Source organism: Apiospora marii, assembly GCF_038362585.1.
Source record: "Apiospora marii strain CBS 49790 chromosome Unknown utg000011l_segment0_segment0, whole genome shotgun sequence".
In the NCBI taxonomy this organism is placed as follows: domain Eukaryota; kingdom Fungi; phylum Ascomycota; class Sordariomycetes; order Amphisphaeriales; family Apiosporaceae; genus Apiospora; species Apiospora marii.
Window position 1 is genome coordinate 3,010,687 of NW_027117382.1, and position 27,920 is coordinate 3,038,606.

Genomic DNA, 27,920 nt, shown 5'->3' on the forward strand with positions numbered 1-27,920 from the left:
GAAATGAAGAGAGTGTGGGGGGTCAGTTTGCCGCCACGTCGAATTACTATTGGGCCGGTATGGGATTGTGACACAGCATAATCCCTCCGGCCCAGTCCCTCCGCCAGACAGGGATCACCACGGCCGCTCACAAATGCGGTTGGCATCCATGCCGTCGCAGAGTGTATCGATCTTGGCGTTATACTGACTGGGGCGGCCGTCTTCAATAAGAGATAGTCTTCCCAGTTGACGGGTGTGATCAAATTCAGCAGCACTAATCGACTGACTGGCCTTTCAGCTAAATATGGTATACCAAACGGGAATCCAAACCTCATCGCTTGTAGTTCCTTACATGAGCAGAGTTCCGTTCCGTCCCTCGAGGTCTGGTCCCTCAAATCCATGGTTGTAAAGCCAGGAGGTCAAGGCAAGGAGCCGAACAGCAAACTAAGGAGATAGTCCATTCTCCATAGATATAAGCCCCTGAGTAGTGCCGTCCTAGACACGAAGTGAGGCCAACATCCACCAGAATATGTTATCACACAAGATATTCTGAAGCCTTGCTGTACTCGTACTATATCCTCCATGACCAGGATCTGCTTGGACAAACAAACTGCAGTTCCAATGTCTTCTCCAGATACTGTTACCAAGCCCATTGATAAGTCGACCGATCTATTTATCTCGGAGCATGCATTCAGGGTGTGTCATTTTCTTGTGATATCTGACGAAAATTGCCTCTAGGGTCTGGCTCGTACTGACGCCTCTGCTCCTTTCTCACCAGATCGTACTCTGGACCGGCACCAGCATCTGCATCGCCGTCTGCGCCCTGCGTTTCGGCATCCGTAACCTCACCTTCCGACGCCTCTTCCCCGAAGACTACCTGATGCTGGCCTCCCTCATCATCCTCATCGCCCTCGCCGCCGTCCTACAACACTACCTGGGGGACTTCTATCTGGTCCTCGCCATCATGAACCGGCGGGCGCTGCCGGGCCCCGACTTCCCGACGCGAACGGAGTCAGCGATGCGGGGCACCGGCATCGCCTTGGTCCTCAGCACGGTGGGCATCTGGGCCATCGAGCTCAGCTTTCTGACCTTCTTCCGCCGCTTCGGGGCCCAGATCCGGGCCTACATGGCCGCCTGGTGGATCGCTTGCTTTCTGGTTGTGGCTACCGCGGTGGCGCAGATCGGCATTATCCCCTACAGCTGTCTGTTCACCAGCTGGACCAGTCTCCTCACGAGGTGCGAGACGGATGCAAGTCTTACGCTCATCTATGACTCCTATAAGGCCAGTATTGCTTTGGATGTGATATCGGATGTCGTCAGTAAGTTCTCTCTTGTCATGACGCGTTCAAAAGTCTCCCACAAGAGGAATCGAGCCTTGACTGATATCGGAATGGGCATATCCTAGTCGTCTGTTTCCCAACTCTGATCGCCTGGCGGACCAAGATCACCATGCGCCAGAAGATTTTCCTCACAGGGATTTTCTTGCTTATGGGCTTGACTATTGCCGTCACAATCACTCGGGGCTTTATCTTCGAAGATGCATACAAGTCCGTCAACGATTTTGACCGCAAGGTGATCAACATGGCCTGGATGCTGTTCTGGTTCATGATCCAATACTTTGTATGTAGGTCATCCAAACCAAGGCTCTCTTTTCTCGCTAGCAGTGGAGAGTGGGAGGATGTCCAAGAATGCTGACGAGAAACGCCAACAGCTGTCGTCATTGCTTGCATCATCTCTTTTCATTCACTTTGGGTAAGGAAGCGAGAGAATACAGACAGGAAGCGGGACGAACTCGCGAGGCGTCAGCGCGCCGCCCAGGGAAGCCCCGCGGCGGCGGTCAGCAGGCAGTGCCGAAACCGGTGGTTTAGATTGCATGGCAGCGTGCTGCAGACGTTGGCGGACCTGGAAGCCACAGACATAGACCAGGATTGCAGCCAACTACTCGAGCACCAGCCGCCGTCCGGAACGCCGTCCGGAAAATTAACGGCCGAGTTCTCGAGCTGGTCCGCCACAGACACGTATAAGAGATCTTTTTCACACTACGAAACCCTGCACAGCTCGCACACGGCGAACAGCTCGTCCTTGTGATTAGTCAATGAGTCTGGTAGTGGTGAAGGGTGAGCACGGGTAAGCGCAAATCAGATGGGATCGTGGTCTGCACAATTTGTACGGATGGTAACTGTTTGCTTCAATGTGCCGGGAAATATAATTGGTGTATCCCAAAATTTGATTTGCTTAATCAACACGCTTCCCCATCGGCCCTGAATAGTACTCCGGGTACGACGCCCGGTAACCCAGCAAGAATTCCCCAATCCACCTGCCCGTGACGACCATGAACCCCCGACTAATCCACCAATTCAGCCAATTGGGGATCCCAGGCACGGGAATAGCGAGCGGCCCATCCACACTCCAAAGAAACAACTCGAGCTGAAACAGACTAGGCTCCGTCCCCTGCACGCGGCAGTCCTCGAGGTACCCGAAAAAGTTGCGAAAGAACCGATGCTCCATCTCGGCGTCCTGCGACTCGGGATCGAGCCCGATATCCACCACCAGGTCCTCGTCGGCGCTGGCGTTTTCGAAGCGGTGGAACAGCCCCGCCTGCAGGGTGATGTGGGGGTCGCCGCCGCGCATGACGACGCGGCGCTTGGCCGGGTCCGGGTGCGTCGGCTGGTACCAGACGCCCGTCCCCGACACGCACCGGAACCGCTCCGTCTGGAACAGGTGCAGGTGCAGCGGCGGGCTGAACATGGAGCCCGGGTGGAAGCTGTGCCGCACGAAGTACTCGGAGCCGGGGGGCGAGAACTCCTGCCAGGACTTGCCGTCCTCGTAGTAGATGCGGGCCTGCGACGCCGTGTCGCGGCGGGGCGGGTTGCTGCCGCGGAGGAAGGACAGCATGGTTGATTGGGTTGGGTGACTTGATTGATCTGGGATTGATTGACCGGATTGGGAGAGGCTTGTGAGCGAGATTATATATCGGTAAAGAAATGCAGGTTGGCTAAAAGAAAAGAAAGCCCTCGTGCTTTTAGACGGGCGGGCAGGAAACGCAGCCGAACTTGGAACGGTCGGCTGTTAGGGGACCTGTTGGAGTTCCAAGCCTAAAGTGGGCCGGCGTCGTCTCGGCTTACTGGGCGAGCCCATGGCTTTTGCTGCTGCTCAGCCATTCCTTACTGTTTGCTCAGCCGCACAGAATTAGACGAAATGCGCAGCAAGCTGAACAGCACATTCAACCCGGAAGAATGCCAAAATCAGACAATTGATCAAGTGTAAGCACTATATTTCGGGTTTGTTGTTATATTGACCATTGAACTGCTGCCACGGTCGGATATGGCTTTGTTAAATGTCGGCCTGTACGTTTGGGGGTTCTAAATGATCCCAACCATGCTAGACTTGTCATGTCACATCATGGCTCCTCTTAGGGGATCAACTGAGATATTACCAAAATTGGATAATATGCGGATATGTCGATCATCTTCGCCTGCATTCGGAACGTTGTCACAATTCACGCAATCTAATGCATGAAACCTGAATCGTGGTTCAGCGGTTCCAAGTGGATCCCGGCCATGGCCACACCCCCGAAGTCAGATACGGAGCCCGAAGATTCCAATGAGCTGAGTAATTGGGCCTAGGTTTGCTGTTTGCCTCACCATGTCGGCGGGATCTGGTAGTCCCTCCATCTTTCCGTATCCGCATCCCGGAACGTATCCATGGTACCCTCCACCCCCTGGGCTCCCACGGACCAAACCCCACGTTCGACCAACGTGCGCCAGTGCTCGAACAGACGCTCCAGCCGCTGGGGCCGTCCGCACCTGCCACCGAAGGGCTTGAACCCATGTTGGAACAACTCGTCCACCGTGCCCTGGCCAACCGGCGACCCGTCGCTCTTTCGCGCGCCGGCGCCGTCTACTTCTGCTTGTTCGCCCGGGCTCAGATTCTCGCCGCCCTCCAAGCGGTACGGCAGCAATAGCCAAAACCCTTCTTCGGCGAGGTCTTCAACGGCCTCGGTTCTCTTGACCGCCTCGCTGTAGATCCCGGCGGGAATGATCCATGACAGCGGGTCCTCGGCGAGGACGTCGCGACAGCCGTAGTAGAACCCATTCGCAGTTTCCATCGTCACCTCGACCACACGGGGCTCGTCATCACCATCGCCGGCTCTTCTCGGGGCGCCGGGGAAGAGGCACACGGGCGGAACAGCATCCGCGGACTCCCGAGCCAGTCTGGTAAGGGGCTGCGATGCCACGAAGTCGCGCTCATCTGCCGGAGGCAGAAGGAGGCCCGGAGCAATGTACTGGAATTTGGGACGGCGGGCGCGTGTCAGAAACTCGCGCGCGAAGCACCGTTCGGGCACCAAAGCCACGTCCAGGCCTGATGGCGTGAGCAGCGGCTCTTGCGCGACCGTGCGACTGCTGGCCGTGGAGACAGTGCTGCTGGGTGTCGCTGCCGACGACGGCCAAACAGCGGCTTCGAACGCTGTTGCTGATGACAGCATACGTGTCTCGATGGCATCACACAGCCGATCCCACGCATCGACGCAAGTTGCGACCTGGCCCTCCCCATACGATCGCCATCTCCAGAGCCCATCACCCTTGCCAAGCAGGGGGTCGGGCGCGCGATCCGGCACGGCGGCGACCTTGCCGATGCGGATGAGCTCGATCCAATGGGAGAGAATGGTCTCGAGGGGGTGCCAGAGCTCGGGATGCGCGGCGACGGGCATCGCGTTGTCGTGATCCCACATATCCAGAAACACGGCGGCGCGGTGGCAGCCCTGGTGGTAATACACGCCGCCGCCGGGCCCGCCGCCCTCGTTGAACCCGTACAGGCACACGAGACTATCGGGTTCCTCGTCGTGCAGATCGGCGTCCTCCTTGGCGAAGAACTGCTCCGGGTCCTCGTTGATCCCCGAGGCCCAGAAGAAGATGGACTCGGGCCCCACCCCTTCGTGGTCTTTGGACCAATTCTCGTTGACGGGACGGAGAAGAGCCGTGTCGAGAAAGGCGGCGAGCGAGGGGCGGATCCGTGGGCGCAGGGCCCCGGCTCGCCACCCGCGGGCGTTGATGAAGAAGGTCTTGCCGGCGTCGTACAATTGGGCGGGCGGGCGACCTTCGGCAACCCAGGCATAGTGCATCAAATAATTATGGAGAGCCGCGCATCGTGCGTGGTCCATCCCCGGCAGGTCCTCGCGCGCCGGATTCTGCGCCGTGACCAGCAGCCCGTCCACGTCGGGGAGTTGTGGAAGGCCCACGACTGGCTCTCCCGCTTGCGTCAGTGGTGGTTGGGGCACTGGAGGGGCGTCGGCGATCCCCGCACCCCCAAAGGCGGGTTCGTCATCTTCAGTAGTACGCGATCTGTAATGAAGAGCTATCTGATATGCCGCCATAGGAACTTTGTAAGCAAAGCTATGATATTGGTGATACGACAACCGATATCCGTGGCTAATTGGTAATGTATAGATGACAAATCAGGAATCCAAAGTCGGACAGAGCTTCGACGGCTGTTGCACCTTTCAAAACCGACTACCCCACTGTCGGCAGTCGCCTGTAGACGAACGCCGGGGAAGCTCGACCAAGCGCTACGCTATCCCACCGGTAGCTCAAACCTCAGCACGTAACAAGAATAAGTACTGTACAAAGCCATATCAATATCCAACTCTTACCCGAAACAAATATCTTCTCATATCACCCTTTGAATACCATTTAATACTGCCGTACACACCTTACACCATGTCCATGATCCCCACCTACCCCAGCCCATTATCAGGCTACGCCGACGCACCGCCCCTGCCCGACGAGCGAAACGAGGACGGCAAAAGCTACAAGAACCCGCCGCGCGGGGGCCTGAGCGAAGCCTACGACCGCTTCGTAGAGCCACTGGACAACGGGCGACGGGGAGGATTGTAAGTACACAAGCTGTCTTGTCTTTGCTTCTTAATGTTCTTTCCAATGATGTCATGTCTAACCCAACACGCTTAATATCAGCGACGTCCACATCTACTACTTCCAACACAACAAAGATCAAACCACATACGCCCACCAACTCTGGGAGCGCATCCGCCGAGAATGTAAGACCATCCCCCTTTTTTTCACCCTTAACTCCGCTACCAATCATTTCTTTTATTCTCAAACCCCCTGACCACAACCCCCAGTCCCCGAACTCCGCATCTACACCTTCTGGGACCGCCCCATCGGCCCCCACCCCGTCGCCATGTTCGAGGTCAACCTCTTCACCCCCGCGCAGTTCGGCGCCTTCGTCGCCTGGCTGGCCGTCTGGCGGGGGCCCCTCTCGGCGCTGATCCACCCCAACACGGTCCTCACCGCCGACGAGCAGGCCGCCGGCGTCGACCAGATGGAGGTGGAGCGGCGCGACCACGCGGAACGGGCCATCTGGATGGGCGAGCGCATCCCGCTCGACTTCGCCCTCTTCGACAACGCCATCGCGAGTAATCGCCGGAGCCAGCAGCAGCAGCAGGAGTAACGTTAGCGATATCAGACAAGTGAAAGTAATCAGGCGTCTTGGTGATTGGTCCCTCGTGGTTACAGACATGGAGCCCATCGATCACGCGGAACAAAGCAGTATAGTTTGATTCATCATTACTTTTACTTTATTGTTTATGATAGTGTGTATGTATGATATGATTGATGCCTGCCAATCCCTTCGGAGTCTCATGAGAGGCGGGCTAACCGTCTAATATGTACTGTACTCGTCCCGTCTATGTCTAAATCAATGTCGCGTGTAGCCAGCCCAGCAGGCAGATACGTGCAAGCGTTACCACATGTAATAAAATGCCTAGATTGGTAGTAATATAAAGATACTTTTCGAACAGAAAACGGTAGATTGAGATGGCTGAAGTCTGAGCCGTTCACAATGGAGCTAAGGCATGCGACAGAGTCCAAATCATGGAGTGAAATGATGGATCATCGCTTATCGGCGGTTGTAGTTAAGGAATCGAGTCTGCGTAGGTGGTCATTGTTAGCAAAAGGCTCGTCGCATTTTAGCATACGTGTAAAAGGGGGACTTACTCCGAGGAGAATGATGATGACGTTAGATGCCACGAAAGCGATGAAGATGCCCAGGTCTCTCCAGTGGTTGGAGAAGCTGAAGCCGAGCGGCTCGTAAAACTCGTTGCCAATCTTGTAGGCGCAGTACTCGCAGGCGCTGGTGGCATTGTCGACAATGTAGCCAACGCCGGTCGGGCTGTCGAAGTAGTTCTTCATGTATTCGCCGCAGCTCATTCCCTCGGGCGCATTGAACATGTTCAGCTCTGAGGGGGCGCACTTGACGGGCAGACCCTCGAGCGCGGTCGTGGCCATGCCGCCGATGAGACGGGTGAAGGGGTCGAGTTGGTACAGCCAGACGCGCCAACCGTAGGGCATCTGAGGCGCGGGGATGGTGACACCGCAGAAGAGCGCGAATGTGATGATGACGAAGGGATCGAACTGACTCGAGATGAAAGCCGACGGGGTGAGCGCGGCAAGAAGCTGGCCCAAAGTCACGGCAAAGAACTCGGTGATCAGAACCATGAAGAACTGGTAGCCAGCGCGGCTCGATTCCATGGGGAAACCAGGCATGTAGTAGATGGGCAGGAAGAAGCAGACGGCGCAGAGGATCGAGTACGGTACTTCGGCTAGGATCATGCCCACAGTAAAGGTGAAGGCGCTGTACAGTTTGGAAGACTGCTCGCGGAAGAAGATGGCCCGCTTGATGTGGTACATGACCTCAACTTGCGACATGACCAGCGCGGGCAGGACGGTGACCTGGAAGATGACGAAGACCTTGTACTGCAGAGAAGAACGGGAGTCGTCGAGGTTCAGGAAGACGAGACCGGTCAAGACAGCAATAGCGACATGGTTGAACAGGCGAGTAAACAGGTAGTTGGGAGAGCGCCAGTAGGAGAGGTTGGTGCGGCGGATGACGACCTTCAGCTGGTGAGACAGAGGCGAGGCGTACTCGCGCTGCATGGCAGGGTCAATTTCCTGGCCCTTGCGCTCTTCCTTCAACTGCGAGATAGTGTCCTTGACATTGGCAAGTTCAGGGCTATCTCGCCAGATATCGGCCCAGTCACGGTCGCCAATACGAGGAGCGCTTCCAGCACCAACAGCTTCGAGCATGAACTCGGCGACATTGTCAGTATCCTTGGCGATGGCTCCATGGCGCTTCAGGTAGTCACGCAGAACAATAGCATCCTTGCCAATGTCGCCGAAGTACACAGTTTGGCCACCTCTCTGCAGCAAAAGAAGTCTGTCGAAGTTTTCGAACAGCGCCGCATTCGGCTGGTGGATAGTGCAGAGAATAGCCTGGCCAGCCCGGGCGAGCTTCTTCAAGAATCGCACGATGTTGAAGGCGCTTTGACTGTCAAGACCACTGGTAGGCTCGTCCAAGAACAGGAGAAGCTGAGGCTTGGCAGCCAGCTCGACACCGATGGTGACACGCTTTGCCGCCTCTACGGTGAGACCGAATTCGGGGGTTCCAATGATAGCATCGGCCATATCCTCCATTTCCAGTAATGCGATGATTTCCTCGACATAGGCGTATTTCTCCTCCTGGGGGGTTTCAATCGGCTGACGGAGATCGGCAGAGAATCGCAGAGCTTCTCTGACAGTCTGGGAGGGATCGTGCATATCGAGCTGTTCGGCGTAGGAGGTGCAACGCTGGAATTCCTTTCCGGGTTTAGCTCCATCGACCAAGATATCGCCGGAAATGACACCGATGTTCTTGCGAGCGGCCAGCACGTCGAGCAGTGTGGTTTTACCAGCGCCTGACGCACCCATCAATGCCGTGAGCTGACCGGGCTTACAATATCCATAGACGCTGTTGAGAAGCCGGCGCTGGCCGCCAGGGACGGGTACGTCATAGTTCAGATCCTCCCAGGTAAGCACACTCTTCGATTCGATGTTCAAGGTGTTCTCTTCTTCGTCTTGACCCTTCTGGCGTCCAGAGCGTTTGTTCGCTAGTGTTTCATTGAGACGCTTCCGCTCATCGTTGGGTTTCTGGAAGATCTTGGCGGTGTTGCCACCCATTCCGTACTTGATGAACTCGCCGAGAACGACATTCATGATTAGGAAAAAGACGATGAGCGCCATAATGATACCGAAGTTGCGCCACAAGTCAGCAGGCGCATACGAAAATCCCTGGGTGATATAGGCAGCGCCGCTGACCTGATCAGTACCGGCCTGGGAACCAGCCAACGTACAGACCTGGTTCTCGATATTGTCGTACCCAGGGCCAGAGGGAATCAGTTGGGTGCCACTGCATGTCAACTGGCTATCCTTGAACTCGTTTGCCATCATACTACTGAAGGCAAGTCCTATTGAGTTCAGGGTTAGTATTAGTATTATAGGAAATGACATGTATGGCTTGCGAGAGAATATGTGTAACTCGAGGGTAACCTTTGCACTCGTTCCTCTAGGGGAGAAAAGGAGGAATTCCACTTACCCAAAGGATTGATGTAGTATATCCACCTTATCCAAACAGGCTGCGACTGGTATTGAATGAGATAACCTGTTCACTCTCGGCGTCAGTAATTATGTCCAAATGAATAAACAGGAAATCCGTGGACGGAATGTGGGCAACTCTGGAGTAACAAGTGCATCCATAACTCCCGAGGTACCGGAGCAACGAAAATAAATTGGAATAACCACTGGAATAAGAAGTATTGAACCCTGAAAGTCGCTTACCGGACGTGAGAATGAACAGCGTTATGATGATAACGGCAAATTTGATGGCGTAGTCGAAATCTGGAGATACACATCCCACGATTCTGCGAAATGTTAGTTGACGATCAGAGCGAAAGGAATAATGTACTCAGAACTTACCGGAAGAACAAGGTCATGCAAATATTTCCTACCATGATGAGCAGGTAGTACGTAAAGAAGGCTCCCGCCGACGGTTGTAGACCTGTCATCCAATAGGTGATGATAGCGAACAGCATGACTCGCGCCGCCGAGAAGGCCGTGTCGACGAATATCTGAGCGATCCAGAGCGAAGAGGGGCGATGAAAAGCGTACGCCTTGTGTTTGTTGACAATAGCGCGGCCGAGCATGACCGATGCTAGCTCACTGAAAGCCTCGAACGCATTAAAAAGCAAGGCGACGAAGAGTAAACCTCCTTTGGAGAAAGCGCTGGCGGAGGTCTGGCCGAGTTGGTAATACAAAGTTCCGAGTACAATGGCGATGATAGTCGTGCGGATCCACCCGATGATCATGGCGGTCCTGTCCTGCAGCTTGAGCGCGAACTGGCGCTTCATCAGAGCCCAGACCTGGAGGTGGAAGCCGACGCTGTAGACGGAGTGCTTGGCGCCGCTGCGCTTGCTCTCGACGACCGCGACCTTGAAGTCGTTGTGCTTGTCCGTCTCGTGCTGGAGGCTGGCCTTGTAGGCCTCCATCTCCTCCTTGAGCCGGGCGGCATGGGCGGACTTGTTGAACGCGTCGCGAAGCGTCTCGGCATTGTGAGGCGCATTGGCGGGAGAGTACCCCTCGGCGTAATCCCTTTCCCACTCGTCGGTGCAGCCGGTCACATAATCGGGCGACGTCTGTCGGGGCTTGGGCTTGAAGCCGAGGCTTTCGAAGTAGGCACGGGCCTCGTTGGCAGGGCCGAAGTAGACCTGTTTGCCCTGGTCGATGACGAGAACCTTGTCGAACTCTCGGTAGATGTTTTCGGAGGCTTGGTAGAGCGAGACGAAGGTCGAGGTCTTGTACAGGTTGGTCTGAATGCGCAGCGACTTGGCGAAGTCGAGAGCGGTGGATGCATCCAGACCTCGGGTACTGTTATCCCACGAAAGGACACAGGCTTTGGTGATCATCATCTCCGCGATACTCACACGCTCTGCGAAGAAAAGCGGGGTCAGCCAATGCTTTTCTTACAAATTGGCCAATGATGTCGGCAGCGCAAAGGAGCAGGGAGAACGGGGATCGGGTACTTACTGCGTTCACCACCAGAAACACCACGGATGAGAGCATTGCCCACAACGGTGTGCCGAGTATGTTCAATGTTGAACATCTTCAGCAACATGGTGATGACATCCTCCTTGAACTTGGCCTTGTCCAAACCAGCCGGCAGCTTCTTCGGGGTCTTGACGTCAATAGCGAATCCCAGGGTTTGCTCCACGGTCAAAGTCGCGTGGTGGACCTCGTCTTCCTGGCAGTAGACGGACTCGCCACGGTACTTGTCGAACTCCTCAGCGGTGAAAGGGCCATAGAGAACCTCGCCGTCGACAGCCGTGTAGCCATAGCGCTGGTTCGTAATGGACTTGAGGAAGGTGGTGCAACCGGAACCGGGCTTACCGAGCACGAGCACCATCTCACCGGGCTTGACGAGACCGCGGAAGTCGTCGAGGATGGTAACCTCGTTTCCTTTCGGGCCAAGGCCGAGGAGTGACTTCAAGGGATGCCAGTAGTCGACGAAGTTCTTGAATGCATCCGGGAAAGTCTGCACAAAGTTCTCGAAGCCACCCATGCCCTTGACCGTCAGGCCATCCCAGAGGACGCCGATGTGCTTGGGCTTGATGCCGGCCTCGCGCTCGGCCTCCAGTCCGCCGTGCAGAACTGTCTCCAGGTCGAACATGTCCTCGGTGGAGTTGGAGACCGGCGAGTCCGTCAAAGAGCCTACCGCCGTCTCGGGTCCGCCCTTCTCGATATCGGTAACTGTTCCTCGTCGGCTGGCATGGCTCTGGTGGCTGTGCGTGCGACTGGCCCGGGACAGGCCAGACAGCGAGCGCTGCAGCTCGGCGAAGTCGGCCTGGGCCTGCTCGACCGAGACGCCATTGTGGGCATCCGACGTTCCGTGGGGGTTGTTTTGGCGGGCTCGTTCGCGCTGTTCCTCGAGACCTGTCGTTGCGGTTGCTCCAGTCGATGGCCTCGTTTCCTTCTCATGTGACTGCGTGGCAGCGGCGGTATTGGCATCGCCAGTGACACCAGCGCGCTGATCCTTCTCAGTTGCGTTCCCCTCCATCTCAGGAGTGGTGTCGCGCCTGCGATGCGCTCCAGACTACGGTGTCGAAGTGTCTGCCGTGATGCCGTATTTGTTCAAATTCCTAACTGGTTGGCAAGGATACCGCTGGTATGGCACGTGGAATGCGGCAACTACGGAGCTTCCCTCTTTGCGGCGCTCTCTGGGACAATTTGACAAGGCAGTGCTGGATGTTGAAGTGGTAGTAAGGAGAGTAGGTAGGTAGAGTTCAAAGGCGGGAGGTAAATTTGGCACAATTACGGAAGGAATGACGGATAAAAGTCCAAGACCAGGCGCGCTCACTCACACAGTTACATGCGGGACGGTCCAGGTCTTAAGGGAAGCAACGACTTGGTTGTACCGTAAAGTGGGAGGAGCTTCCGAGTTATCATGCATTTGGTCGGACGGACTCGCAAACCGAAAGCGGGATTACCAATCACTGGCTGCCGCCCTAGTGCTGTTTGGATCGTAACGGCAACGGCAGGTAATATTGGCCCTGCAATCTGATGGGGAAAAATGAAGAACCCTTGCTCGCATTTTTTTCGCTCTGTTTCCTTTGGCCACCCATCGAAACGTGGGTTTTCTGGGTAGGGGACTGGGAACTGCTGGGACGGTAGCCCACACTACCCCACCGAATACGGAGCTATGAGCCTAACACCGCTAACCACCCGGCATTAGCGAGAGTGAGCGTAGGCATCTCGGTGGAGCAGTCTCCTCCCACCGGGCGAATTCCATTGATTCCAATGATTCCAATGCTTCTGTGCCGCGCACCGCTTTGCCTTTGGTGTCTGGGGAGAATGGCATCTGACAACCCAGCGCTGTCGATGGCGACTACCTAGACCGGTTTGCCCAGCTTGGCAATCCTTTTCTCCGTCTCCGATGGGGTCCCACAGCAAACTGGCGCCGTGCTTGTAAGACTATGCCGGTAGGCAGTAGGGTAGGTGCATCTGGCATGCTGTACATGGCATGGAGAAGGGACGACGTGAACAACTAGAGGCGGGAATGTCATGACTTCATGACTGCCGTTTACCGACTTTTGGATGGCCAGTCGTCGAGTCGTCGCATGTATGCAACATTGCTGTCAGATGGGGCATAGTCTCGTATCGTGGGATCGGCACCACAGAAGCTCAGAAGCCTGCGGAACAATTTGGTCCAGACAGGGGTGTTCCGGGTTGTGGAGGGGAAGCTGGATGCGGCCGCCTTGGACCCTTGGGCCTGGGCCGGCGAATGAGTAAGAGTGATTCATTCCGTTACCAGCTCAATGGATTAGAAATCGAGCAACCGATCAACATGGTCAACGTCCGGTCCGGCTCTGGCTTGCCCCAAGCGATGGGAGTGTGATGCCTGCATACATGCCATACATGTTATGGGCGTAGTAGTATGCACCGTATGTGGCTGCAGTGCATCAAATCACACACATAAGCGTTCAAAGCACATCACCCTGCATGCAGTGCGTACAACATGATTCCGAACGTCAACGGTTGTCTCTCCCCATGCATGTTTCGTTTTGACGCTGGCTGCCAAGAACGGACACAGAGCCCGAGGAGCCATTGATCGGTGGAGAAAAAGAAATGTTAATATACGTGGCTGTCGTGACACTGTCCTGTTGGTCAGTTGCGACACCGCGAATATGCGTACGATGAATTGTGAGAGAGCGAGAGAAAGGAAGCAAACGGCAGTAACGATTGAGTGTTTATCTCCACCTCACTGCACACCTGCTTGCTGCTTGCTGCTGGACTCAAAAGTGATGCCCGGACGGGAGGCAAAGTGCGCGACCAATCCAAGGGAAAAGCACGCAAGACGTTTCGGGAAGCCAAGCCGCATGCATACGCGTCGGACGGAGCCGCGGAGCCGCGGGCACAATCTAGCATGTGGTTCAGATGGATGCTTCCTCAGATTAGACGATCAGATAAGCGTTAGGTGCCTCCCGAGGTGGGGAGAAGGCAAACAAGTGGAAGGCAGATTGTCCAGTGATCACTGTTGACTGGCGAGAGCGAAAAATAAATGGTGGAGAAGTATTGGAAGCAGCGCTGGAGCGCGCGCCCAGCTTCCAAATATGTAAGTACTTTGGGATTATTCAGCTTTGGCGGAGTCACGGATAGTTTCAAGGCCCCGATCCCCGAGTCTGGAACATCCATCTGGGATCGAAAACACCCGTTGATCAACCGAGACAGATGCAGTGTAATACGTGCTGGTGACTGCCGGTAACGTCCTGCGATGCCGCCTACGGGATATTGTTGATGTCGAACGGCTTGGGGTATTGCCAGGATGCCTAGCTCAAATCCACACCGGGTGACTCGAAAGAGCCGGCGGCCAGACTCAACTAGGTAATTTAGTCGTTCCAGTAGGTACCGAGCCATACGTGCATTCGCTAGGAAATGTAGCCTGCTTAAGGTAGTATTCACCACCGCGGCAGGCATGTCTGCGCATCTAGAAACGTTCGCGACCAGAGTTGGGCATTGACACATGGACGATTTTCTACGTTGCACGCTCGCACCATTGGTTACAGTATCCTGTCCTGAATGTGCATTCTGTGCTGACGGGTTGCCGGGACGCGGCTCCACCTTGACTTGAAAGACACGAGTCATGTCGCCTTACCAAACCCAGATTACCGTGTCATGAACCGGGCATAGTTCCGTATCACCGCTGCTCAATGGACCCCATCTGGGACGCGCCTTATCTTTGTGGGAAATTATTGATTCTTAAAATGGGCTTCCTTCTTGCAAGGCGACAAGTCTGATTCTCCCCCGGATGAGGAATTCTGCCCGCGAGGTATCCTACAAGTCACTACGTAGTCAGCTCGTACATGCACACAGCACGTACGTCGCAAGCTCTGTATGGCACCTTTCTGGGCACCTCTCCTTCCCCTGTACAAACCCGCCACGCCTGTCTTGCAGCAAACATCAAACCATATGTATCAATTCAGGGGAAGATCCAAGTAAAAATGCGTTTGCGCAGGTGGCACGCATGAGACGAGATACACACAGCATTGCCGCCATACATCGGCAGGGCTCTTAACTAACGATGCGAGAAGAAGAGATAGATTATAGTGAACAAACGCTATCTATGATTACGGTTTGCCTTTGAGCGGTTTCTGCGAAAAGCAACTGCCATCTCGTGCTCTCAACTGCGTTTGTTATTCAACGGTGTTTTACGCCTTGACCCCGTTCCGGCACCATCAACAGAATTCTAACCAGACTCTCGAGGTGGACGCCGACCTCGCCAAAAGACATTTCTCAAACCCTTATAACACCACTGATGCGGGAGAAGTCTAGATCGCCTTGGCATGGCGGGGAGAATGCGCTGTGTGTGCTTGTGCTTGTGTATTTGTGTATGTGGGCGTTTTGTGCCGATCCATTGTCAAAGCCCCGGGGCCCGGATCATTGTGCCCATTGGCACCAGAGCTGATCGGGATGCGAGGAGAAAGTGCTGTGATCAAGTAGAGTCGGCATTCGTACTTCGTCGTTGTAGCTCCTGGCATGGAGGACTCGGGAAAGTCTGCTGGCTGGGAACCAGCATAGAGCGATTAGGGATATATGTAGTTCGTGGTTTGAGTCAAAAACTGCCCCAGCGATCTTATCACAGTTCTGACTCTACCCCGTTTTGCTCAACCATCATGGGGCTTCCATTCTGGCCACCTTGGCCTTGTCGTCTGCGTGCTCGTCGCCGCCGTATGGGCCTCCCATTTAGGTTCATACTGGCATCGTCTTCGTCCTCGCTGTCGGGGTTATCTTCCACATAACGGCGGGCCTCGTCCAATTCGGACATATCGTCAGGCTTGTCTCGCAGCCATTGCATACGTGGGCCTGAGCGCGCAACCTCGGAAACACGGAAGCCGTAGATGCGGGGCTGGTAAATCTTGCTGGCGCCGAGACCAGGGGCTATGTTGCAGATGTACATGCCGTTGAGCATATCCTTATCGTCCTCGGTGACGCGGGTACCGGCAAGTACGTCTGCGCCGCGCTTGGTGAGATCGTATTCGGGGAACGTAAGCAGGAAGAGCGCGCCAAAGGTGCGGCCGAAGAAGGCGCCATCGACGGTTTGGAATCGGCTGTTAGGCGGAACATAAACATCCAGGCAGGAAGGACAGAAGAGCTTGACGGTATCCTCGCCCGGAATGTCCGACAAGCCAACGGGTAGAGTGCGGGCCTGTTCGCAGTTGCTGCGCGGGCATATGCCAAAATGACCCAGCTCGTACTTCTCTGACATCTGTTGAATGCCAGCGCGGGAGCAGATGAATCGTTGGTGGATCAAACCGTAGAGCATCTCGGCGGAGGATTCGATGACGGAGAGATCACTGGCGATGCGACTATGGTTCCTCCGCTCGCCTTGCCTCATTCGGTTGTCGCCTCCTTCTATCGATTCGTCTTCTTCTTCCTCCTCTTCTTCCTCTTCATCCTCGTCGTCTTCGGGTTCGACATCGAGAATCATCTACGCACAGCGGCGGTCAGCATGCGACAACGGGTTCTCGGGTCGGGAAATAGTAAAATACCTCCAGGGCCTCCTTGTACATGGCCACTTGGGTTTGCAACCCAGTCAGGTTGAAGTCATCCTCGATGAACTCTTCAGAAACTTCAGCGAAATATTCGTGGCCCAGAAGAGAGCAGAAGGAGGAGATCCAGGACTCGGGGGTTCCTGAAGAGGTCGACATGATGGTCGAGGTGGACCAAGCAGGGCTCAGCCTTCCCGGGAATGCCAGTGTGGTTTCTTGGAGGGGTCTTCTCGAAGGGTCGTGTCGTTGCGATAGGATGGGCAACCCCGCGTCGGTAGGCTGCGATAAGGGTGTTGGGGAGAGGGAGGGAATTGGAGTTGGGGAGCTATGATGTGCGCATGACGCAGAAGAACGTCGGGCTGGTCTGGGACTATTGACCTGGTAGCGACAATGGCGTCTATTGATGCCTGGGCTCGCAGATGAAGATATGGATGGGTATTAAGCAGATGTGATGTTGTGGTGGATGTAATTGCTTGGCGGACTGTCCCAGTAATTTTCGCCGTTGGGCTGCGAATCAGGTTGCGTCCAGCCGCCCCAGCTGCTGCTGTGGTTTTCGCGTGGCCGGTGCTTGCAGACTTCGAATGTTCAGACCCAATGCCAAGGTCGTCTCATCCCAGCTCTGCCAGCTGGCATTGAAGCTAGCACCTGCCACGGCTCTCTTATCGGCCAATTGTAGCTTATCGGGGCTCCCTGAAGCGTGCAATGATCATTCCAATGGCTTCTTGCATTCACTGACATCACCTGTGGTTCGCGTCAAACGACGTGTTACATGCAATTGGACCAATTATATTCAAAAACCAGGTGTGAATTCTGCGTTGCCATCATATCGCACGTTGCTGTTTGGTTGTCTCGATATTCCATCCGCAGCTGAATCTCAGACACCCCCTCCCCTCTCACAGGTGTCAATTGGCAGTAACTGGTATCTGCAACAACGGTATGAGGTATATGGTGACACCGAGGCCGTTCCAAGCATGGCGTTCATATAATCACGTCGGTCGCTCTTTACGCGCCCCACGCTTCATAACAGCCTCGGCAAGAGCCCCCCATGCGAGGCCGATTGGCACTATTCGGTCAGTCGACAACACAATCGACGAAGCTGCCTTCTATGACCAAGCCTATATCGTTCAAGAGCCCTTAGTCATTCGTGACTATGTAAAGCTCCCCGTATCGACATGGTTTCATCAGAATGAGCATGGCGATTTCACTCTTGACTCGAAACTCACTCAAGACCCAAATACCCCTGAGATGCCATATGAGTATGTAAGAACAAACACCGACGACGATGTGGCACTTACCAACTTCACGGAGTGGCTTCGAGGGGACAAGGCATCCAGCTCTCCCCCGGATCCTCGAAGTGCCGACAACCAGACTCGCTTCAGCCAGTTTACTGCGCCCATTGGCCTGCTATCGAAGGCCATGGAGTTCAATGCTCAACAGGGAAACAGCAGGATGCGCTACAAACGCTTATACATCGCTCAAATGCCGATCAACGAGCTCTCCTCTGAACTTCAACTCGATCTCGAGGCCCCCAAGCTCCTTCAGTGTTCTGACAGACCTTGCGATGTTTACAATACCAGTATCTGGTTGGGATTGGAGCCAATCTACACACCGTTCCACAGGGATCCGAACCCGAACTTTTTCATGCAAGTGGTCGGCCAAAAGACCCTGCGGTTGCTCCCTCCTGGTCAGGGTGGGCAAGTGTTCACGCAGGTCCAGAACGCTATCGGGTCTGCCAGCAACTCGAAAATCCGGGGAGCCGAGATGATGGAAGGGCCTGAGCGGGGTGCTCTTCACGATGCTGTATGGGGTTCTGATGCCCCTCAAGAGGTTGTAGAGACTACGCTAGGACCTCGTGATTGTCTGTTTATCCCGAAGGGGTGGTGGCATAGTGTCAAGAGTGTGCGTGGGGACGGTCACCTGAATGCCTCTGTGAACTGGTGGTTCAGATATAGACGAGACAAAGGTGCTTCTACTGGAAAATGATCAAATGTTAGCGAATTTATCCTCTTAATGACTTTGTATAAGAAAATTATCGATCGAATTTATTGAGCCCCTACAAGCGCCGCCGCACATATGCTTCCGGCACTTAGCTATGCCTCTGCTGGCTGCGGTGTTTCCTTTTCGGTAACATCATCAAGCCCTTGGATGTTATGTTATCACTATCGAAGTAATAAGGAGTATAAATATCCTGACCGTCGTCATCGATATAAACTCACGATTGCTTCATTGATATCAGACGTCGCATGATACGCGGGAGAGGCATAACGGATGGACTCAACACGCTGTCTGTGTCGTTAGTATTGTCAATACTAGCCTATCGCATATTACTTATCGTCGTCGTCGAAGATTAAGTACTGGGTACCACTTCTGTATTGGCCGCCTAATGACCCGGACTTGCGCTTTGCAGTCATGATCGACTAGTTAGTCGCTTACAGCGACACTGATTTTCTTATCACCAAAGATGACACCATCGAGACACTCAACGAACACGCGGGAAACGTAAGCGATACATCATCGACACGCCTGCCACAGACCGCCTCTGGGTCAACCTACCGAAGAATAATGTTGTGGTTGATACCGGCGGCCTTGCACATTTCAGCCTGCGCGACAAAAACCCCCCGCCTGCTGGATTTGGCGCAGCGACTCTGCAGGACCCCGATGTCCAAAAGGCGATGCTGAACCTATCCAGCAGCGAACTACGGAAGAGACACGACCGGGTCACCGAGGAGCCAGTATATTTCAGTGTACCGGATAAGCGACTGGCTGAAGCCCACTTCAACAGCAAGCTAGATCGAAGCGGCCCGGAGATGGCGCAGAAGTCACGGTTTGCCGACGGTCAATCTTCAGACTGGGACTGCCGCCCTGTGGGTCACCGCACAAGATCGAAGTGCCAGCCATACGACAATTTGGCCTAGTGGTTGCAAACCGCCCTTGCTATACCAAGCCAGAGGAGGACAATATCTAGCCAATGGATGTCGACGATTAAATATGATGCGATATCGTGTCTGTGAGGAGGATTTCGGTCGGTTAAGTTTGACTAGGATGCGTTATAAGAGTGCATCATAAGGATACTTCTTCTTTCTTTCTTTTTCGATTCGTACCAAGGTTTCCCGGCAGAAAGCATCATAAGGATACGAAAACGGATACCAACGTGTGAAGGGATTTTGCTACAGCGTACCCGAGGGACGAGCAACGCATCAAATTAGAGATTATGGTAGACGACAGACATAGCTTAGGGGCCAGGTGAGACTTATTAATATAAAGCAGAGCTATTGCATCGCCAACCTTACTGTCAAACGCAGGTACATATCTAGTAACGGATTAAGGGTAGATACTAGGTCGCGTCAGTTCAACGCTCCAGTTCTGCTTTGCGTCACTGATTTTCGTCTTTCCACGAACCTTTGAACCTCTTCCCTCGTATGTTCTGCAACCATCCGCAACATACCCATTTTGCCGTCACTCTTTGCTACTCCGATTCGTCTTCGCTTCGTTTTCGCCTTGCCTCCTTGATATCGACCTCTTGTCTTTGGTGTATCACCTTGTTACCCGTGCCCTCTACAGCCCATCAAATGAAGTCCAACCTGCTTGCTGGCCTACAATACTGTCACTGTCCTGCTCGCTCTCCGTTGGCGACATGGCGCCTCGTGGTGGGCAACGAAAGCGAAAGATGTAAGCCACGATTGTCCATATATATCATATCCCGTTTGCTAATGGATTTGCCGCAGCATATCAGGTTCCGGTAGACAACAAACATTAGATGGCCACTTCGCTCCCATTCCTGCACCACCTAAAGCCCCGTCGTTGGCCCATAACAGTCAATCTGTACCTGCAATTCAACCCTCGGCAACTCCTCCCGTCGCCGGTCATCATGTTGACGCCCCAATGAATTTCCCCGCTGCTCCTGCAACCGCACCGGTCCCACCTTCGTCGTCCGCCAACAGCAGTCAGACCACGGCCATATTCATGCTCCCAACACCTCAGTCCAGTCTACGTCACCTTTCACGCCAGGCTTCTACGCCGTCTCATTTGCCTCATCGCGTAAGTTTGAACTCTATAATCCAATCCATTGAATATTCTACTTACATACTATCCATAAGATGCAGCAAAGCACGCTTTCATTCGCGCCTGTCTCCCGAGGTTCCGATTCGACATACAGTGCCCAAAGCGGTACCCATGGCGTCGGTGGCCCGGGCCAGTCGACAAACTCGCGTGAGGTGATTGATATTTCCTCTGATAGCGACCACGACGCCAATCATCAGCGCCCTCCAGTCAACCAGGGCCCTCCTTCAAGTCCCTTGTTTTGTCCATCTATCGAGATGCAAGACTCGGACCACGCGGGCCCGCCGGACTTCTCAGATTCCCCTTACCATATCGATTCCCCCATTGGCCCACCCAGCCTACCCTCTGGCGACCTCCTCATACCAGGCCCATCTCAGCCTGACCACCGCCTGCCGTCGGACCCAGCGTCGGACTCAGAGTCGGACTAGGAGTCGGACTAGAAGTCGGACCCGGAGTCAGATTCAGATACTCAGTCCAATGTCGGCGAAGGTCCCGACGTGGACTCCGGCCTGGAGTTAACCTCCACCCATTTGGCAGACCCTTCCATCCCACCCGAATCCCGTCCCAACATTCATTACAATGAGAAGTTCCCTTCCCAGCGCCGGTAGACCGCGCAGCAGTGCTTGGCACAAATTAATATCATGTATCCTGTCCCCGCTAATGACGAGGACATGGCCCGTTGCCGTCGCCAGATTTCCGTACTTGTGTCTCGTCTGATAGCATATGTCCACGATATGTCCGAAGAGGAATATCACATTCAGTTACTGGATGGTTCAAAGCCTCACACGATCAGCTTCTCTGTCTTGTGGTACTTCAAGTTCGCAGTTCAGGATCCCGAGCAGTTCATCATCCGTCTGCTCGCATCGATCCCCCACAAGACACAGCAAGTCCTTGGCAAGGAGGGCCTTCGGGATATCGATTTACTCGACCTACCAACTCCCCCAATGAAGAGTCGCCTCTGGTTCAACTACCTTGACGTCGTCACTGTCTTGCCCGAGCACAAGACACGCCGCATCCGCATCCCCAAGTCACAAGGCGGCAGGAAAACTGTCTGCGCAGATGGGTTTAGCATTCTTGATGCAACTAGCATCTCCCTCTATGGCGGTTCCAGTACGGAGAAAGTAGGCGGCCCGGCTCGCATCCAAAGTCACACTGCCATGATCCACAACCCAGGATCAAATAAAACATCTGATCATAAACGCGTGGCTTCCGGTCCAGGCGCTATCTACAATTTTCGCCTTATAAACATCATTCCCAACCCGGCCCATCATCCAGGCCCTGCCGCTCAGGGCGCCCTCCCCGATGAGAAATCCTTTGCCGTCGTCGTCGAGGGGGTTATAATTCTTTACCTCAATTTGTGTGGCATATTTCGCCCATCTTCGCAGATGAACAGTCAACAAACTATTGAGTTAATGGATCGATTGCGGAGTGGTTAAACCTTCCTGACTTCAGTACCCAAGGGCTGAACCGTGTTTGGCCAATACACCAGGCCCGTATTGCTACACGAAACGGTCCTTGTGATCACTGTGGTTGGAATGAGAACCTGTTGCACCCTCATCCCGATCCAACCAAATACGCACGCTCCCTTTGCAGATCCTGCTCCAGATTCTTTCTTACATCTAATGGCCAACTCCCACCTCAAGCAACCTTGGATCGACTTGCCGAACGACAGGAAGCGCAGCAGCAAAATGATCGTGTCAAGGTTCCTGAGGCCGAGCGGATTTGCCTCCACTGTGGTTTGGGAGGGTCCGATAAATGGAGCCATGTTGATACGGCTTGGCGTGAAGATCGCATGATCTGCTCGCGCTGCTGGCTTCCCTTGTTGAAAGAATACTCCAGCTATCGCTACGTTCACTGGAGCTTTATTTCTCCCCACACCCCGCCTTGTGCCAAGTGTCGCTTGACTGGGTACCGGAATTGGCATGTCGATGAAGCCACCAACGCAGTTCTTTGTTGGGAGTGTTACTGTTACCAACAAGACATGGTCTTGCCTCGCAAACCAACCCAAAGAAATCCAAACCCCAAGCCTCACGGGGAACCCACGGAGCTCGAGTGGTCAGAGTTTCTCGCTGCAAGAGCAGCTAAGCAGACGCCAGACGCATACAAACTTTTCCTCACCGCGGTATATGTTGATAAGACACATATCTGTCGAGTTTGTGGAATGCGTGGTCTCTATTGTTGGTCTCGGAAGAAACAGGATCAGAACCATCCTGGTAAGCTTTGCTTGCGTTGTGGTCAATCTACAATGAAGTTACCAGAGACTCCATCCGAGCGCGACGCCTTTTTTCGCCAAAAATTCACTTACGCCGCCGGGACCTTCTCTCGGTTGCCGCTAGTATACCCACCCAACATGTCGCCTCCCCAGGGCGAGGCCCCGGAGCAGAACTCAGCCTTGATGCAGAATTCACCCAGCACAACCCCCAGCCGCGACATACCGTCCAACGGTGACACTGGCGGCGAGATCTCGGACTCGCCCAGTAGGCCTGGCACACCTGAGCGGTCCGTTAAGGGGAAGAGAGCCACTAGCGGCCAGGATAGGCTTTCAAACCAGATCAGTATTTCGGAGGCCAACGGTCGGGGCGAGGGAGTCAACGTCAAGCGGCGCAAGCGTGGTGGCAAGGCATAGGAGCTTGCCGTCATTGTTTTAGTACCAGGTCTGGAGGTTATCCCTTAGTCGTGGCCTCGCAATAGCAAAATCTGGGGCATGTGGTTCAATGAGATGGTTCGTGGCTCACCTCGTATTCCCCACACTTGCCTTTTGTTTGGTGGTATTCAAATCTCACGGGTCTGACCTGGCTTTTAGTAGATGGCCAAGTCTACCGTCATAACCACTTTACATTATCGCCATAATTACCAATTTTATTGCCCACCTTCTGTTCACAAGCCTCCTCGTAATCTGCAGCATTAGTATTAACTAGTGCGGGGTGTATCAAAAAGAGTGCACCTGCTGACTTCCAAATCTCCTGTTATATCCGAGGATGCATCGAACAACTTGTATAACAGGGTGAGTTACTAGAAGCATGGGCTTGAAGCGGATAATGGGGAAGAGTCATCATGCCCAAGCTCTCACATGTGTTGTGGGGGCAGGAGGGCGGAATACGGACACGACCAAAAAGTCAGTAGTGTCAGATTGTAAATATGCCTGATAATTGCTTCCATGAATTGGTTAGTTCAAAACAATAAGCTGTCGTTAATGTCTTCAATAAGTACTTAATCGAAGTAGGTACGGAGATAAACGTCCGTCAGGGGCTGGTCGGGAACTTTGGCAGCTGGCACCAGCTGGAAGATCTGGTGCAAGGAACATTTCTTCAAATCCATCCATGCATCAATCATGCAGTCGTTCATAACGCATTTGTAAGTCGTCCTCCATCACACAGTCGCCCCATGGCGTCCCCGTGGCTCCGACATCGGAAGCTTGGCTCAATAGCGGTGCGAGCGACATTTCGAGCTCAGACGCCGCCGCCGCCGCCGTTTTGCAGGCAAATTTTGGTGCAGCAGCAGCTTCGCAAATCCTCCTCGGCCGCTGCTGGCCCCACCGCGGCGCATCCTGCCAGCGCTAGCGACCCGGGAAAGCCCCTTACTACTGGGCGTCGCCAATCCAAATCACGAAGACCTCCGAGGTCTCTTGGCGCACGCGACGGCCACGCTGATGAAAGCGAGCGCCCGAAACATGCGCCTGATGCGGCGGGCAAGGCCACGGCACCGGCATCGGCATCACCCGCATTAAAACCTCTCCCTGGCCAAATAGCCAGGTTACTCAACCTTGTCGACATGAAGAGGTCGCCACTCATCTCCTTCCTTCCTGACGAGAAGGCTTTTGTTCGCCCTCAGGACAAGCCCACGGGCGAGTGTTTTGAGTACCGCAAGACGATTAACCCTGACCCCAACCATAAGTACAAGATCAAGCTCTACCACCAGCTCCGCTCCGCCCTCGTGAAGACTCTGAGCGTTTTCCAGAGACGCTTCCGAGGCGCCCTCCAGTCCGGCCAGCATCGCATGTTTTCGATAAACAAGGCCATCTCCGAACTCCATGGAGCTCTGGGCTTGGCGAGAGACTGGGCGTTGGACGAATGGCGTATGGTCAGCAATGTGATACGCTCCCAGCCTTTCGAGAGGGACAACACCGATGCCACCTTGGAGACACTGCCCGACGGCCGGGCGGGCCTCCTCTGGGTAAACATTGTCCCTCAGCGTTGCTCGCACGCTGACCGCGCGGCGACGGAGACTCCTTCCACGCACTTTAGATGGGCGAGTGACTGGGACAATCTCCCCTGGAACACCCTCAAGAACGTCTTGGAAACAGCCCCGAACGGCACCCTCAAGGTCCCTACCACAGGCCCAGCCTCAGGAGCCTACGAAGTCTGGACCGAAAAGAAGCCCGGTCTCCCCAGCGGCATGCAAGTGGCCGACAAGGTCATCTTCATGCATGTCATGCCTCTATTCATGAAGACCTATGGTCCGGGTGGCCATAAGGCCTGGAAGTTGTGGGGGAAGGACCGGCATAACGAAAACCTCCCCGTCGTCTTCTCCTGGCAGGAAAAGTATGTGTGGTGCATATGGCGTAACGGCCCCCATGGCCCGTTAGAAATGCAGCAGACGGGCTGCTGGGTACCCGAAGTCGCCCCTGGCACCCAATACTATGAGACCGAACGGGAGTTACTGGAATCTATCCAATGGGCTTGGGTCACGATGGAGGACAAGGCCTCGGGCAAACTCGACCAAACGAGGAATCGGAAATGATAGAATAGGGAAGAGTAAGGAAAATGGTTTCCAGCCCCGCTTGGAGTGTTGTACTATTATTCAAAAGATAGAGGCATAATCGATAGATCCCACAGCTCACGTTGCATCGACGCGGCTCGCGACGGCCTCTATCCCAAATCACTCGCCCGTCAAACCGCGATAGCCACAGCGAGAAATTCAGTCCCCAAAGAAACGATGCTATAATGTGAACATAGCTAGGATATGTATGGATATGCATGTTAGAAGGCATGCGGAGGCCCATGGTGCATCACCGGCATGGGGTTAGAGGAAAGGCCGATTTGACCCAATAACGTTCAACACACTCTGTTTGCTGTGCTTAAAACCGCTGTTTGCAGCCACCAGGCTCATGATACCACACCCAAGAACACATATCCCCTCCCAAACGAAGCATGTGCTCGCGATTGGCCAGTGGGCATCCCTGAAGCACGCAGTGTAACATGGCCGTTTTCTGTTTTGCGTATCGAAGTAAGCCATAAGACACTGTTCATTGAGGTCCAGCTGAGTTTAGAGGAGCCGTGTTAGCCTATTCTTCCGCATAAACGGCGTAGTGGAGGCGGAGCTGTTGGCTTCTTAGATAGAGCATGGTCGACTGCTTCAACGTAACAGTTCAAAGAGTCTAGGTAAACATTACTGGCGTTTCTCTAGATATATTATTAGGGGGATAACTCGCCCTTTGACCTCGACGAACAGCGATCGGCTACCCGCAAATGGGATATGCAGCAAAGACGCCACGGCCGATTGCAAGCAGTTATATAAGGACAGACAGAGACGGAGTAGTAGGCATATATCCCTATTCGGAAACTCAAGTCGTCCTGTCTTACCCTTCCCACTCCATCAAGCAGATAACAAGAGAAAACCAGAAAACGGAAGAACCAAGCACCCAGATAACACTTCCTGGCTTTTTCCAAAGTCTCATCACAGCCTCAAAGACTATTCACCCGACCGCCATAGATCCCAACTCAACAGCACGCCACTTCGGCCACTGCATTGACGACACGTAAGATCATGGCCAAGAGAAAGCCTACCCCGAAACAGCTGAAGAAGCTGACCTCGGGCGGAGGCGGAGGCCAAGACCTGCCATCCATCAAGGAGGTCCTGGCCAGTGACCATGGCTTCGGCACCTACCGTGGAAAGGAGAACAGTATTGCCACGGTAGGTCTTGAGCTACCGGTGCTCAGAATCGGAAAGAACCCCCCAGGCTATTATACTTCCAGTGTAGAAGAGATCCACGACAGCGAGAAAACAACCACCGGTAAGAAGAAGAGAAAGAGGGACCCCACCGAGGAGGTCAATGCAAGTAAGAAGCGCTGCCAGTCTGTTGGTGACGACGTGGGAGAGAGTCAGACATCGAAATGAAAGATCCCTTGTCTCTGGGTGAGTGAGCTTCGGCACATAAGGTTGGTTTGGTTAGAGAGATGACCTGGTGGCCACAGATGCTGGACACCATGATCTACCGAGGACACCAGTGCCCCCGGACCCGGCTGCCGAGACCTCGGCATGCAGCACAGTGGAGCGTGGGACTGTCAAATCTCAGCGCCAACCATGCAGCTCCGGATATGCCCTAGCTGTTGTCGATAATTATGATGATGATGTTTCTGGCGATCTGCAACTGAGCAGTAATATGGAACCGGAAATGGGACCTTGATGGCTTTCCCAGTGGCAACGGAAGGCGATGGATAGATCTCTACCCCTACTCTTATCATAGTTTCCATATTACTACTTCAGGATACTATGGTCGATAGATATCTTCTCTCAGCTAGGGGTGTTGATGAATCTGAAACCAAGCCACACCATGCATTGTTCCCTGCTGTGATTATGCCGTTATAATCGTTACTCGGTGACTGAGTAGTCCGACTTTATAGGGTGTTGCTCAGTGACATATTATTTAGTTTGATATTCACCAGCAAATAGTGATTCGACTAGTTAACTGGGCATTGGCGAAGCCGACACCTGAGAATTCGATATAGGCGTCGGATAAACAGATCCAAAGCCCGAGGAGGATTCAAATATTTCGTTATATGATTATCCGTTAGGATGAAGCGTGCACCCGTCTGATCAACTATTCGCTTTGAAATTGATCGCTTGGCGATGATACATGTCAGGAAGAGAGAATGACAGACGAACCCCAACCCAAGCGATCGCAGGACTTGACCGGCTTGGGTGACGTCGGGAAGAAGGCTGATAACACCAAAAGTCTCTCGGCTACGCGTCATCGAGGCGAGTACTGGGGTGCTTGCGACTATGCGTTGGCGCCGACGACAAGCCTTGGCCGACTCCGTGTCGTTCGTGGCTTACCCGATGGCGAATACCAAGTGGAAGCCAAACCTCGGATGTTTACTAGTGTCTGTTAGCCTATCTATCCAGTCAGTAATGCGTTTGATTATTTCAATTTTGCCCTTATGTTAACATGCTGTCGTTTAGTCTCTGCTTTCATGAGGCGGCAACAACGGGAATTTCAACGACCGACGTACGACGTTGGCGCTGAACTGAGTCGACAATCATGTTGACAGGGATCACCTGGCCGGGATCGGACGGATGAAACTGTCAGTTGTTAGATGGCCTACCACGTAATTACCGGTGTCCCGGTAATGGAATACGCGCCTATAATATGACAATTATGCTTGGGTTGTGTGCACTGAGCTGTTCTAGAGCGTCATCTCATGCGGTGGTCGATTGAGAGGCTGACACCATA

The 27,920-nt window shown here is 54.0% G+C and overlaps 11 protein-coding genes across 11 annotated transcripts; 7 read left to right on the top strand and 4 right to left on the bottom strand.

The window, feature by feature from the left end:
• Positions 1 to 600: 600 nt before the first annotated feature.
• PG985_014036 (uncharacterized protein) lies at positions 601 to 2,067 on the top strand (the record flags this gene model as incomplete). Its single annotated transcript, XM_066833802.1, has 4 exons — positions 601 to 675; positions 758 to 1,298; positions 1,385 to 1,603; positions 1,754 to 2,067. The coding sequence occupies 4 exons, from the start codon at positions 601 to 603 to the stop codon at positions 2,065 to 2,067; spliced, it is 1,149 nt and encodes a 382-aa protein (XP_066678542.1).
• Positions 2,068 to 2,214: 147 nt separating this feature from the next.
• Positions 2,215 to 2,874, bottom strand: PG985_014037 (uncharacterized protein; the record flags this gene model as incomplete). Its single annotated transcript, XM_066833803.1, has 1 exon — positions 2,215 to 2,874. One exon carries the CDS (start codon positions 2,872 to 2,874, stop codon positions 2,215 to 2,217), a length of 660 nt encoding a protein of 219 aa, XP_066678543.1.
• Positions 2,875 to 3,619: 745 nt separating this feature from the next.
• Positions 3,620 to 5,353, bottom strand: PG985_014038 (uncharacterized protein; the record flags this gene model as incomplete). Its single annotated transcript, XM_066833804.1, has 1 exon — positions 3,620 to 5,353. One exon carries the CDS (start codon positions 5,351 to 5,353, stop codon positions 3,620 to 3,622), a length of 1,734 nt encoding a protein of 577 aa, XP_066678544.1.
• Positions 5,354 to 5,696: 343 nt separating this feature from the next.
• On the top strand, positions 5,697 to 6,447 carry PG985_014039 (dopa -dioxygenase; the record flags this gene model as incomplete). Its single annotated transcript, XM_066833805.1, has 3 exons — positions 5,697 to 5,869; positions 5,952 to 6,034; positions 6,119 to 6,447. The coding sequence occupies 3 exons, from the start codon at positions 5,697 to 5,699 to the stop codon at positions 6,445 to 6,447; spliced, it is 585 nt and encodes a 194-aa protein (XP_066678545.1).
• A 447-nt stretch (positions 6,448 to 6,894) lies between these two features.
• Positions 6,895 to 11,919, bottom strand: PG985_014040 (bmr1-like protein; the record flags this gene model as incomplete). Its single annotated transcript, XM_066833806.1, has 4 exons — positions 6,895 to 6,924; positions 6,993 to 9,264; positions 9,786 to 10,794; positions 10,893 to 11,919. 4 exons carry the CDS (start codon positions 11,917 to 11,919, stop codon positions 6,895 to 6,897), a joined length of 4,338 nt encoding a protein of 1,445 aa, XP_066678546.1.
• A 3,576-nt stretch (positions 11,920 to 15,495) lies between these two features.
• Positions 15,496 to 16,567, bottom strand: PG985_014041 (uncharacterized protein; the record flags this gene model as incomplete). The annotated part of the gene is made up of 2 exons (XM_066833807.1): positions 15,496 to 16,347; positions 16,409 to 16,567. The coding sequence occupies 2 exons, from the start codon at positions 16,565 to 16,567 to the stop codon at positions 15,496 to 15,498; spliced, it is 1,011 nt and encodes a 336-aa protein (XP_066678547.1).
• Positions 16,568 to 17,344: 777 nt separating this feature from the next.
• On the top strand, positions 17,345 to 19,323 carry PG985_014042 (JmjC domain-containing protein; the record flags this gene model as incomplete). Its single annotated transcript, XM_066833808.1, has 3 exons — positions 17,345 to 18,307; positions 18,830 to 18,907; positions 18,967 to 19,323. The coding sequence occupies 3 exons, from the start codon at positions 17,345 to 17,347 to the stop codon at positions 19,321 to 19,323; spliced, it is 1,398 nt and encodes a 465-aa protein (XP_066678548.1).
• Positions 19,324 to 20,042: 719 nt separating this feature from the next.
• PG985_014043 (uncharacterized protein) lies at positions 20,043 to 20,895 on the top strand (the record flags this gene model as incomplete). The annotated part of the gene is made up of 3 exons (XM_066833809.1): positions 20,043 to 20,077; positions 20,134 to 20,446; positions 20,506 to 20,895. The coding sequence occupies 3 exons, from the start codon at positions 20,043 to 20,045 to the stop codon at positions 20,893 to 20,895; spliced, it is 738 nt and encodes a 245-aa protein (XP_066678549.1).
• A 1,922-nt stretch (positions 20,896 to 22,817) lies between these two features.
• PG985_014044 (uncharacterized protein) lies at positions 22,818 to 23,093 on the top strand (the record flags this gene model as incomplete). The annotated part of the gene is made up of 1 exon (XM_066833810.1): positions 22,818 to 23,093. One exon carries the CDS (start codon positions 22,818 to 22,820, stop codon positions 23,091 to 23,093), a length of 276 nt encoding a protein of 91 aa, XP_066678550.1.
• A 758-nt stretch (positions 23,094 to 23,851) lies between these two features.
• PG985_014045 (uncharacterized protein) lies at positions 23,852 to 25,207 on the top strand (the record flags this gene model as incomplete). Its single annotated transcript, XM_066833811.1, has 1 exon — positions 23,852 to 25,207. The coding sequence occupies one exon, from the start codon at positions 23,852 to 23,854 to the stop codon at positions 25,205 to 25,207; it is 1,356 nt and encodes a 451-aa protein (XP_066678551.1).
• Positions 25,208 to 26,233: 1,026 nt separating this feature from the next.
• Positions 26,234 to 26,873, top strand: PG985_014046 (uncharacterized protein; the record flags this gene model as incomplete). The annotated part of the gene is made up of 2 exons (XM_066833812.1): positions 26,234 to 26,525; positions 26,695 to 26,873. The coding sequence occupies 2 exons, from the start codon at positions 26,234 to 26,236 to the stop codon at positions 26,871 to 26,873; spliced, it is 471 nt and encodes a 156-aa protein (XP_066678552.1).
• Between the last annotated feature and the right edge of the window lie 1,047 nt (positions 26,874 to 27,920).